Consider the following 13,960-nt stretch of genomic DNA (forward strand, 5'->3'; position numbering starts at 1 on the left):
TGGGAGATTTCTGAAAGCCAAAGTTCTTAACTTTTCTCTCAAAGTAAAGGGGGGAAAGTCGGCTGTGATTGTAGAAGGACAAAAACAGCTGTGTTGGAATCCGGCACAGGAGTTGTTGCAGCTGTTGTTTCCGAGCAACATGCAAACACTGCTTATAGACTGGGGAGGATTGTGTCACTGGCGTTTCATCTGTTAGACAGCATCCAGATTTCATTCCTGGTTTTACTAACACATAAACAGCATTTTAAAAAGACATATACCATAAGACAGGGTTGCAGAGACAGTAAAACTCTGTTTAATAAAAACTTTTAACTTGGTCAGGCAGCATTTTCTTAAACGTTACTCTGGACATTATTATAAATATTGTTAATTCACAGAAATGGAACTGTGCACTGATAGCATCAAACATGTTAACATACTCTAATGCTGAAATTAATATTTTAAATTCAAATAGAAGTCAAGTCTTTTATATAACAGTCAGCCTTGCAACAAATCTGAAGAAGTGTCTTCAGTCAGAGGCTTTTTAAGATTTGTTGCAAAACTGGCCGCTACTGGAGATTCTTCCAGTCCAAAGCATCAACGTCCACGACAACTTGTTGAAGATTCTTGGATGATATGAGTTGCAACAACTTTTAAATTCACTTTGGTATAAATAAAATATTTGTGAATTGAATTGGAAAAATGACAGAAATGAACACTCTTACACTAAACATTTATTATTCCCAAAGCCTTTAGTCATAAACATTTAACAGAGCATTCAATTCAACATGTAAATATTTTTTACATGTTTTTAGATAGCATCTAAGTTCATGTTAGTAATTTCAGTTTCAGTTTATTGCATCTTGCTGTACATGTAGTCGACGATGATGTGTGGACGGCATTTCTAGTATCACTCCTCATAACAACATAAAAATCCATTAATTAAAAAAATATATTTACGCATAAACCAACAGCAAGAGGTAATCCTGAATGCTTATTAATCTCACTTTTACTTCTATACAATGAGAAGATTATATTTCATTGTATATTTTTTAACCTGGACGTGATTGTTTCGTCTTCCTCAAATATTTTCACCAATCATTTTAGTTTGATCATTTAGTTAGTTGCTTTTAGTTTGATAAATTACTTTTCCATCCTGAAAACTCATTTATCAAACTATCCTTCCATGATTAGATGTATCTCTTCTCCAGTACATTAAATGAAATTACTGAATTCTTTCAAAAGCCATTAGTTTTTTAGCTTTACATTCAAAGACTTACAGAAATAAGTAAACTCTACCTATTGTCAAATTCCAGAATAAATATTACACAGATATATTTATATTTATGTTTTTGCCATGACTTACTGGTTATACTCTGTGTTCCAATTGTTCACTCCTTTAATACAGTTGAGCTCAAAATTATTTGGATTTTAAAATAATTTTTGATTATTTATTTAAAGTTTGATTCTGATATGGAATTACACAGACATTACTCAACAAGACAATGTAAAAAAAGTGCCAATTTTGAAAACGAAAAGTATCTGCTTTTATTTGCATTTCAATAAAAAATGCAAAGTCAAAAATAATTTACACACGCCCTTAAAAGAAACAGAAAAATCTTTTGGGGTTACTGCAATCAAACATTTCTTGCTATTCAGTTTAGATTTTTTGGCATGTTTCTTCTGGTTGTTTGATTGTTTATCTTTGGCGATGACCCCCCACCTCTCGCCCAATGCAACGACTGCTAGAGACAAGCACCAGCCCAAATCTTTGTCTGACTTTGGCTGGTGCACTCTAACCACTATTGCTCTAGAACTAAATCTAAGGTGGGTATGAATAATTATGAGCCTAATTGCATTTCGTGCATAACATCGAGCACTGACGGTTTTCCTTCTCTCACTAAACAAAAACAGATGAATTTGTAAGCTGCCATTAACTCGTTTTGCTGGCAAGTACTGTGCATAGCATTACCATGACAACCAGTCATCTGTATACAGTACAACACTCAACGGGACAATGTTATTCACTTACACAAATGAACTACACTTTCAGAGTTTCACCACTGATTTCGCCAACTGGAAGAAAGATGTGAGCAGGATTTGAACACCAGATCTTCAAGCAAAGTTTCAAGTCTTAGTAAAGTCAGGAAACTAATTGTTGTGTAACCAATGTGTTCCTCAAATCTGTGTTTCTATATCTAAATACTGCTGTGGTGGCAAATCGTACACAGAAAAAAGGAACCATGTCTTTGATTTTAAAAAAATGACCCTTGAACTTCATTTTGTTCATAGACGTATCACTACAGTAAGAACTGAAAAAGTCTTTAAACATATTAAAAATATTTTCACATAAATCAGTAAATAAAAACATACTTATAGAAAGTATGTTTGACAAAATAGTTATTGTACAATCTTTCAGGAGAAAAGTTTTACAGCAAGTAGAAATACATTACACATAGTTATTACTTTGTATTCTTCACTATCTCTCAGCCTCTTCACTGGCTTTAGGAGCTGAGCCCTTACACACCAGACCCAAACTGCTGTTCGGTAAACTTGGATTGTATTTCAAGTTTCTTCCTCTTTTAAGAATGAACATCAGTTTGGAGCGGTAGTGATCTCCGGCCAGGAAGTACAGGATCGGATCGATGCAGCTGTTGATGCTTGCCAGCGGCCTGGTGATTTTGTAGGTGAAGTTCACGATGTTGAGGAACTCACAGTTGAGATTCAGCACACGGGATGTGTAGTAGAGTGTCCGTGTGATGTGAAATGGGACAAAGCTGACTGCGAACACCACCAATACCACAATAATGAGCTTGATGGACTTCTGCCGCGACCTGGAGGTCTGCTGGCTGGAAGATAATCCTCGCCTGGGCTGACACAGGGTCCGTGCCATTAGATAGTAACACACCAAAATGACTATGAAGGGGATGCCAAACAGCAGCACCATGACTACAGAACAATAGTCAACATACTGTTCAAAGGCTCCCTGACTGGTTGTGTCATGGCACAACGTGTCATTGTCCCTCCTTGAGGTGGTGACGAATATGAGGTTGGGCACCAGGCACACCGTCACGACACACCACACTGAGCCACACACCAGGTGAGCGTGACGGGACTTTACCTTAGTTAGCACTTTGATAGGGTGGCAAATGCCAAGATACCGATGCACACTGATGCAGGTGAGGAAGAGGATGCTGCAGTAGAGATTGGCGTAGAAGAGGAAGCGGACTATTTTGCAGGCAGCCACGCCGAAGGGCCAGTCACTGCGGTTGGCGTAGTAGTAGATGAGAGTGGGCAGCGAGAGCACATACAAAAAGTCAGACAGGGCAAGGTGGAACATGTACACGGTACTCGGGTTCCACGGGCGCATCTTTATGAACATCCACAATGCCATGGCGTTGAGAATGAACCCAACAACAAAAACCAGGCCGTAGGACACAGGAAGGAGGATATATTTAAACTCCTCATTAAAGCGGCAGCTGGCATTAAAGACTGATGTGAAAACCTCTGACTGGTTGTGTGAACTAGAGTTCCTGATGACCAGCTCCATGTTAGGCATGTTAAAGACAGTAGTTGACAAAACCTAAAAAGAAAAGAAAGCATAGAGATATCAGGGTTTTTGTTGCAAGCACATGTCAAAACAAACATCCATCCTCTTCAGCTGCTTTTTTATGCAGGGTCAATGGGTTGCCGGTGCCTAACTTCAGCTGTCATTGGGCCAAAGGAGAGGGACACTCTGGGTAGGGCAACACAAAGACATACAGAGTGAATGAATACTCACATGTGCAAATCCAAGGGCAGCTTAGAGTACTCACTTAACCCCATATTTTTAGACTGTGGGAGGAAGTCAGAGAGAAACCCTGCATGCATGTAGAGAACATGCAAAAACCTCGGAAGGCTTTAAAGCTTTATAATCTTTCATGACCTCCACTTACGTTAAGGAATGACAATTAAAAAACCTAAATCACTAATCTTTCCACATCTAGAACCAAAATCCTAGACAGCAACAGACAGGACTTTATTGCTGCCCATGCTTGTTCTGAAAATAGATGCAGCACAAACAAATTAATTTCCATATATCTTTAAACATGTCTTAATGTGATGAACCCGAAAGTCTAATTGCATTCAGTAATGGAAAAAGTTATCCACTACAGAAGCCAAGAGGTTTGTCCGCTTATACTTATTCCCAATAATTTTCTTGAGATAACAAGTTAATTTCCTGATGGTTTCTTGAGATACAAATTAACCTCATGAAAAAGTTTGTTTTCTCAAGATCACGGAAAATCTAACTTAGTTTGATTCCATTCTTCAAATGCCTATTTTCTCTATATTAACTTGTTTTCTCGAAATAACATCGGCAAAGACGATATGCAAAAACCATCCACTCTCAGCTTTCAGAATCCACAGCAACCTGGGCTTTTATCAAATAGTAAACACTTCTTAAACCCAAATTAGCCACTTTTTGTCAGGAGTCAGCAGTAACTGGCAACGAGTATTTCACAATTCTAAGAATTACATGTTTTAATTCAGTTTTACTAGTGGCGTTTCCAACATGAAGTGCATTTTTGAGGTCAGACAACAGCATTTCAATCTGATTTGACTGCAGTTTGCAAGGCCACTGTAAGTCCTTTGCTTTGTTTTTATTTTTGTGTAGTTTTGAGATTGACGTGGTGGTGTGCTTTGGAGCAGGATTGCCTTTTAGAGAGTGGAATTAATGATTTTATCAATCACAGCAAGTCATCCAGGACCTGAAGCAACAAAACAGCCCCAGATATGCTTACCTGTAGATATAATGTTCTTTTTCCTGACACAATATGCTAGTTTTGCACCAGAGCTAGTGGAAAGCCTACCAGCAAAAAAGTTTCAATTTTGTCTTGTCCACCCACAGAATATTTTCTTGCAACTCTTGAGGACCACAAAGATACTTTTTGGCAAATGTGAGACAGGCCAATTGTGTTCTTTTTGAGCAACAGCAGATTTCCCCTTTGAATTTTCACATGAGTGCCAGAAGAAAAACAAATATAAAAAGTAATTTTTTCCCTGTATATTACAATCATACTAGTGTTGATCTAAAACTACAGTGATGTGATACTATCAAAGGCTTTAAAACTTAGTGAGTTTCTTGTCGACAAACAGTCACACAATAGGAAAGCTGTCACATAACATGGAAATTTAATTTGTTATTGAAGGATGATCCTATAAGACCAAACACTAGAATAGTTCATCTCAACTACTTTTCATATTTTTCTCTGATCAGTTACCACAAAATACTTTCTGACTTTGATTTGCAAAATACATTCAGAGTCTGATAGTTTAAACATTTGTGGTTTTCATACTAAAGAACTCCAGATGTTTGTTTTCTAGTTATCTCCATTAAACAAGTCTGCCCACTCTTACCTGCAGATCAAGAAAAACACCAAATGATTTTAAAAAAATGTGAAAATGAGTAGGGAAAAGTTTACTTTATTACTTTTTAAAGTTAAATTTATCTCAAAACTTTAAGGTTTGTGTCTCAAATTACCTTAAAGTAATGTTTTGATTTGATTTGAAGGAGAAAGCAACACTCACACTTTTCTCTTGATCAGATCTTCTTTATCTGTATCAAGAGAAAGAATATATTCTTACAACTGCCTAGGAGTTATAAAAGTATAACTCATGCCAAAGGCCTAACATCACATGGATGATACTCTTCTTCAGTAAAGGTAAATAAACAAAAACAAAACCAGGTTGCTCTTGTTTTTCTTTTTGCTTCTGGCAGCAGTTTGTCATTGGTATGTTGTTCACCTCATACCTTCATTTCTCAAGAGTAAGACCAACCTCTTCCTGGACGTTTCATGAAAATACTTTTCTCCAAGATGTGACATTTCTCTTTCTCATCAAATGCCCAGTTAAATCATAAATCCAGAACTATGTGCCAAAATTATCCATGTTTTACTTAAATTTACAAGACACTGTAAATTGGACACATTGAAGATCATACCAGTGTGCGCTTACTGTGCGCTGTAATAAATTACATGATAATAAAGGTTCATATTCTGTAAGGTACTGTTTTGTAAACAAAATTTACAACATAACCCACATTTCAGTCTGAATTTGTTCATTTAATGGGCAATAAATCCCACATTTAGAAAAAAATTAATTTTTTTGTTTGTTTGTTTTTTGTTTTTTTTAAGAAATCGCTGTTGCCACATTTACTGCCACTCCTAAGACGTCCAATGAAGATATGCTTTACTTACTCACTTTAGCAGGTTTTAATTAATCTACAACTTTCTGTTATAAATTACCTTCCATCTGCCTTCTTCAAAACAGAAAAAGACAAATTATATGCCATTCAACTAAAGAAGATATGCCTTGAATCCTTGCAAAGTCATGTCAATGGCTGCAAAAAAGCTACTCATTTTGCTGATCTACAGTCAGTAAAAACAACTGGAGGGTTGCACAAAAGAACTCTAAAATTTTTTTCCACCACTCACTGTGAGGGAAAGGTTGAGGAAGGAAACAAACAAAAACATCATTATTAGAGGAGAGATTATGCTCTAGCCGAACCAGGATTTTATTTGAAGTTGTTTTTCTTTACAGAGGTGCTATTAAATGTTGCAGGCGCTGTGATCACGTGTGCAATGTTCCACCATTTCACTGCTAAGCACAACATTCCAGTGTTTTTATGCCACCACACTACACATTCTTGTAACATATTCTAAGCAGAGCACAATCAAAACTACCAGTTTTAACGTTTAAAATTCTTGTTCTAGATGCAACTAGTTCTAGAACTTGTTCATAATGTAATTGAGGAATTGGTTTTTATGAACAATTACTCCTTCTGGCTTTCTGCAACAATGTTTACTGCTACCTTTTCACTTCGGGACTGTTGTTATTGTGCCAATACAGTGTTATTGTTTTCTTTACAACTGGGAGTAAGTGTTAGCATCTCAAAAGCTCATATGACACCTGAACCAGAGTTCAGGTATCATATAAAATCATTATATGAGGTATCATGGACACCAACCTCTCCGTTGGAACTATAGTTCAGGTATCATATGAGTTCACTCATCATATGAGTACAAAACCCTTTTGAGGAGGGTTTTGTACTCCTCAAAACCCAGAGGAGTACAAAAGGAGGCTTCATTGCTGCAGAGCACCAAGTTTCTCTGTCTGGTTTTCTATCCAACCCTGAAGCGAGACTTAAGGAGGGATGGCAAAAGCAAATGATGCAGATTAGCAATGCTTGCTAACAAGAGATGGTGCCATCCAGGACATGTTATTGTGAAATATTGTCCTTCTGTGTCCTGGATATTGAGCTGTTTGCATGTCATTAGAGTGTCATATGGCAACAGGGTCTTCAGTCAGAAGCTTCTTCAGATTCGTTGCAAGTCTGACCACTACAGGAGATCTTTCTTGCCCACCTCATCTCTACAACTACTCCATTTAGATACTTGGACAATGTGACTTATGAAAACATTTAAAGTGTTTTTAAATTAAACATTGTTATTATCACATTACATTAAGTTCTGCAAGTTGATCTCAGTATAAAAGAAGTACAAATAATTATCAGATCCTTTCATTAAATAATGTTTGTAAACAAACATGGACTACATATTTAGCTTTTTTTTAAACTAACTTTCTCTTTATTTCACTAACCTGTTCCGCTCTGTTGAGAGCTTCCACATGAAAGACGGAAAGGAATAAAGAAAAAAGACCGACATTGTTCGCTTTTATTATCCTCTATTACAGTTTTTATAGATTGCTCATAATTTTGTTCTCTTTCTATCCGAACTAAGCATCTGGTTTTCCGTATTTTGTGCTGTTCAGTCACGCCTTTGAAAACAAAGCTGCGTGAACACGACTGCCTGCACTCACCTAAGCAGAATCCTACCAGCCTTGCTGTCAGGAACTCTGATCCTCGGAAGTTGTTTATTTCCTGTCTTCACTTGTTTCTGATGCAAAAAATGCGCTTCGTTGGTGCCTCTCCGTTGGTGTCCAGAAGCGACTGTTCAGGCTTACGCTTGTTGCAATTTGTGGTAGGAAGCGGGGGGGTTGGAGCCCATGGCTGCGCAGCCAGAAACGTCAGTCAACACTGAGAGGAGTAAGCATGGGGGAGGAAATGGAAGCTGGGGAGTGAACAAATCATAAAAAGAAAAGAAAATGAAAATGAAAAGAAATTGGCCGTAGGGTGTCATCTTTTGTTTTAGAGCTTAAATAATCCCGTTTATGAAAGTAAAATACACGCCATGTCAATTAGAGTAAGGGAGAAAATGGAGTTACGGTTGACGTGAAACATCTTGAGTTAAAGCTATAAATCTGTAGATCAGTGGTGCCCAAAGGTTGGGGTCAGGACCCTAAAGTGGGTCGTGGGATTCTGGGTATGAGGTCATAAAAAGCTCTCCAGATATGACTGCAAATGACAACCAAGCAATTTAAGATGAGGTTCAACATTCATTTACCAGGAACCTTTAGATGGAGTGGAGGGAGAATGATAAATATGCTGAATTTTGTGAATTTTAAATGCTTAGCACAACCATAACCTCCATGTTTATTATGGCCAAGAACTTCAATAGTTACATCAAATCACAGGGCATGTCTCCAAAACATAAAGGGCTACACATTTATAAACTGGAATGTGACCTTTCAAAGTTACTTTGGGGAATAGTCATACTCTCTTATACCATCTTCATCTTCGAGAAAATCTATAAACGCTGTTTCCAAGTCTAATTATTATGGAAGCCCATTTCCAACACTGATGAAAAAAGTGTATTATCTATCTCATAATAATGAGATAATTTGTCTATTTTTATCCTCTGTCTTTTGACATGGGATTTTGCCAAAACTTGCTGGATTTCGAGGCTTGTAAATCCATTTCTGAAGTATTGCCCGATGTTAGCAACATCCATTTCTTTCTATGAATTTGTCTCATCCACCTCTTTAGAATGCCAGCGAGCCAATTCAAGCCAACTAATAGAAGATATTATCTCATAATCGTGAGACACAAGTTTGTTTTGTTTTTTTCATCAGAGTCACAAAATGGACTTTCAAAGGTTACAAACACTGCCACGTCTTTTAATTTTTTCAAGTAGTGTTAATAAATCTCTTCTTCCAAAACAGGATAAACTTTCATTTTTTTAATGCCACTGTAAAGAACATTAACCAACTGATTTTAAAATGGCAGATAAAAGTTATGGTGTTAAGTTGTTTGCAAGGATGCTGCCAACAAAAAGTGTGATAAGTTCAATAAACTCTTTTCCTCAAATAAGTTCTGCAAAATCAGAATACAGAGTTCAGTAATCCGATTACCTAAACATTTATAGTAAGAAGCATTTTAACTGACTTGAAAATATGTCGTACTTGTTATGACTGGATAATTAAACAGGTTCTAAATATCAGTTAGAACCTTGTTTGTCCTCCTCAGCAAGTTATGACCTGTTATGACAGCGCTGCTCTGGCTTGATTTGTCCTGGTTTTGATAAACCAGGACAAACTAGTCGTGTGTGAATCTAAAAAACAATTTTTTTTTATTTTTTTTTCTCTGCAGCCTTATAAGAAAGGAGGTCTACTGAGTGCAGTAGCATTTTGACCAGTTTTATATATTTCTGGATCAGTTTGGGAAAAACAAAACTGAATTTCAATTTGAATATCTAACAGAAAACCCATTTTATTTCTCTTTTTTCCAGTTAGGATGATACAACATTCTTGCATTCCCACAATTTTGTCTTTCACAATCCATTCTGTCAAGTCCTAAATCATCCTAGTTTTCAAAAGGACTACACATTTGCCTAAATGTACTTTTTGCAAAGCACAACCACATTTTGATCAGGAAAAATAACTCACACAATTGTTTAGGGCATAAATGTTCAAATGTTTAATCATCTGGGGATCTTACCAGTCACAAGTCTGCTGCCAGATGCTACAGCCTAAATCTACAAATAACAGATGTTTATTACAACAGACGATAACAATATTTTGATGTTAAAATAAAATAATGCCAACTGAACTCTGGGAGTATTTTCTGAAAACCAGCACAGGGAAAGTTTTGTTAAAGTTGCAGCAACTACACATGACTTTGATGTTCAGAAAGTATTAAAATAATCTTATGACTTATAAATAAATATAATTTATCTGACAATGACGTCTGAATTTTCCAAGGAATTAAAATTAAAAAGAAAGTGAAGAATTTTTTATTTTTTTTTAAAATCATTTTAATATTTATTAAAAGAATAAATTTGGGTAATTTAACAGCATACAAAACAATCTGGGAGAAATGTTAAAAGATCAACAAAGTAAGCAGTAAACATTACAACATCTGAAACCATTCATGTATACACACTGTACAAAATTACTAATTACTTTTTTAAACTATCTGACATTAAATCAATTAATCAAAACCTGAGTTTTGAAGAAACATACTTGTGTCCATACTTTATGCAACACCTGAAAAACATAATTATTATTGAATTATTCCTTGTGTGATGGAAGAATAAAAAAATCAAACAAGATATCAGAAAGAGAATTATTGGCCTCTAAAGATCTTTCTAATCAATTATGTGCAAGTATAAATACTGTAGGAATGTCCATCCATTACACTGTTCACCCAACAGATGGGCTTATGGAAATACTCTCAACATTTTTGGTCCAAGTAATGAAGTTTAAAAGGCAATTCTAAATCCCCAGGAAATGCTTGTAAACGTATAACTTAGAGGCCAGTGGGGAAAAAAATTGTCTGATAATTATTTCTCATTAATCTGAGTGAAATGTTTGAAGAAAATCACTGAACGATGCTGAGAGAGAATAAAACAATTTCCAGGAAGTTTACACAAAGAAATACACAAAATTAGAACCAAGCTGACATCCATCAGTTGGGTCCAGTTTCTGGCTCGAGTGGAAGCTTTGTTTCACATCAGACAAACCCTCTGATGTTAAACAATCCGGTATAGATGGGCACTTGATTACGAACAGATTTCTAGATAATGATAGAGTTACGCAACGTTGCACAACCAATGAGGTAAAGGGAATCCAAAGTTGTCCAGTTCTCTTGTTTTGTCCAGTGCAGATGCCTTTCTTATAAGCTCTAAAGCACAACAACCGTTTGGGATGTCAAAAACATTCATCCTCTTTACAGAATAACTTGTTACTTTGAGGCAGATTTTTCATTTTGGCTAAACTGGGAGTACATTGTGTCCACATGATAAAATCCAGCTGGTTAGCTGAAGTTAGGTGAAAACCAAAACTTTCCTGGAAAAAGTTGTGAAATACTAAAAAAAGAAAATATCTCACTTATGTACAATAAAGTTTAGCTCTTAAGAGATCCAAACCAACAAAATTGCTGTAAGCACTTAAACAAAGCCCCACTGACAGATATTGTTAAAGTTAACATATTTTTTTCCATTTCATACTCAGCACATTTTACTGCTAATTTTAAAACTTTCACAACTCTTGTGCTTTGTCTTGTGGTTCTTCTTCTTTCAATGAACTAGTGGAAAAATGAATTCATCATTGGCATAAATTGCTATAAGTTGAAACAATTTGCAATAAAAACTTGCTTAAGTAGATGCTACAGAAATGCTAACCCCCAAAAAGCAGCCAGAGCTGAATGTGAATAAACATTTACTTTCCGTAGTTGTGGCACTTTGACCTGTATCTGCGTTATTTACTGGATCTTAGTTTTTTTTTTATTGAAGATTCACACAACAAGGCGTGAGATGATAAAGTCTAGTCATAAAGAAATAAAATCCAGCTGGATGTGCACTGCAGCTGAAGTCAATGAACTCAGATTAAATCTGAAGGTTTACTTAATAAGTTACTAAAGCCTCAAATGTCAGTGACCTACATGCAATGAACCTAAAAGGTTTTATATAGCATTGGAATAACCTATGCTGAGGAGAGCAGAAAATACTGTATCTCCTTTTTATTATTATTATTATTATTATTATTATTATTATTATTATTATTATGAATTTATTTAAATTGTTTTATACTGATGTTATTTACAGTTATTTACAGTAGTATTACATGTGATAAACATGTTATATTGTTAAAATCTTTGGCTACACATTAACAATAAGGCAATAAATCAGAAATCACATCCATAGTAATGATTATATTGTAATGACAATTGACAGATTTCTAACTTTCATAAAGAAGATACAAAATATGAACCATAGTCTGATTAAAGCCGATTCATTTTAATAATGTTGTTATTCTGTTAGTACTATATGGCTGTAAATGGTTAAGTCCTGTCTAAAGAAAAAAATATATAAATCCTACTTTATATTCTTTTCGAGGAGGATTTTAGAAAAACCTGTTTTTGATCGAGTGAGTCAACTAAAGGGTTTTAGTCTCGTTTGAGACCAACCACAGTACAGAAACAGTAGTGCTAAAGCTAGTCTGTTTGGTTCTGTTTGAACCAAACAGAACCAAAGGAAGATAATTGCATGATTACAGATAATTGCATGATTACAGATAATTGCATGATTACAATTCTTTAGCTGTTAATTAAATGCTGTGTTCCCCAAGGCTCCATACACGGTCCCATTTCTTTTCATCTGAACACCTTGTCTCATCAAGAGATACGTGTCCGTAGTTATACAGATGATTCACAGTTTTATATTACTGTGTCCTGATGCCACAAGACCCTTAGATCCCATTTTCAATGGCATCTTCGACATCAGCAGGTGGTTAGTGGAAGACTTTCTGTACCTCAGCCTGAACAAAGCAAATTCACAAGTTATTAGTCAGAGTTGGTTCTGACACCACCTCCATCTGGGGTTGTGAAGGACCTTGGTGTTTCCTTAAATTTAAAATCACACAGAAATGAAACAAAGTATCATTCTTTTGACCTAAAACATTCCAGGAGAATGACAGTTTCTCTCTCAAGCCAGAGACCTTGATCCACATGTTCATCATTAAAGCCACTTTTCCACTATTGTCTCTTTCTAACCGATCATTTCTGTTTCAGTTTTAGCTAAATTACGTGTGTCTCCTTCGGTAATGTGTTCCTGACCAGGTGGGCGTGGAAATGGCCAGGAACAGTGTTGGAAGTGATCTGTTGTTAGTTATTCTGTGCTTGTACCCTTGAGCAGCCAGTTTATCTGAAATTTCTCTGTATATTTGTTCATTGCATTGCATTCACTGCAACTAATACAAGCCTTAATTGTAAAATGTCCCCACTCCAAATGAAAGTGTTGATGCTGTATTTTTTATCGCTAGATGCAAATCCTGCAATCTTTGCTGTGATTTATTGATACACCATTGTTTCACATACTGCATCTTTTACACGCATTTACTAACATTTTAAGACTGACCAACACACAGCATTCAGCCGTGAAGAGGAAGGTTTTCAAAACAATTTGTAAACAATCCAAAAAGTGTGGTCATTTATATTCAGCAGCCTTCATTCCCAACACTCTAAATAAAGTCCAGTGTAAAGTCTGATCGTACAGGAAGACTTTTTTGGAAAGGCTTGGGAGGAGCAGACGTGCCAAAAGACACTGAGTTTGAAGAACACGTTTATTCCCTAACATGCTTGTATCTGGAACATAGGTATGTGATGACATTTACTTTGTGTTGACCAGAACCCTGTAAAAGAGATGCTGTCTAGCGATCGAGGGGATTTCACTATGATTGGGCCAAGATTTCCTCACGATTCGGTTGTGCTGCAGTTTGTAATAAAACTTTGCTATCCAACCAAAGTCTCATTCCTGAAGCAACACCACATCTGGAGGACTCTGACAGAAGAAACCACACCAGTGCAACCAACTTCCTTCATAAATTACTTCTTAATTAGATAGAGTCCTGTTGTGTTTAATTTAATATCAGTATATGCAGTTATAGGTTCATCAAAAGATTTGCAGAATACAGAATGAACACTACACTCATATTTTCATTAGTAAAAAGAAAAGAAGAAAAGTTAGGATTGTGGAGACTCAAATTGTTTGTCACTCTAGCATTAACACAAGGAGTAAAACAGCACTTTAATGCAAACTCTGACAAT

At 36.0% G+C, this 13,960-nt stretch overlaps 1 protein-coding gene across 1 annotated transcript; it reads right to left on the minus strand.

Moving 5' to 3' along the window:
• Positions 1–313: 313 nt before the first annotated feature.
• On the minus strand, positions 314–7,991 carry p2ry4 (pyrimidinergic receptor P2Y4). The gene is made up of 2 exons (XM_044127353.1): positions 7,837–7,991; positions 314–3,562 (listed from the first exon to the last, which is right to left on the minus strand). The coding sequence occupies exon 2, from the start codon at positions 3,536–3,538 to the stop codon at positions 2,459–2,461; it is 1,080 nt and encodes a 359-aa protein (XP_043983288.1). The 5' UTR covers positions 3,539–3,562; positions 7,837–7,991; the 3' UTR covers positions 314–2,458.
• Positions 7,992–13,960: the final 5,969 nt, after the last annotated feature.

Source organism: Gambusia affinis, linkage group LG09, assembly GCF_019740435.1.
Source record: "Gambusia affinis linkage group LG09, SWU_Gaff_1.0, whole genome shotgun sequence".
Classification (NCBI taxonomy): Eukaryota; Metazoa; Chordata; class Actinopteri; order Cyprinodontiformes; family Poeciliidae; genus Gambusia; species Gambusia affinis.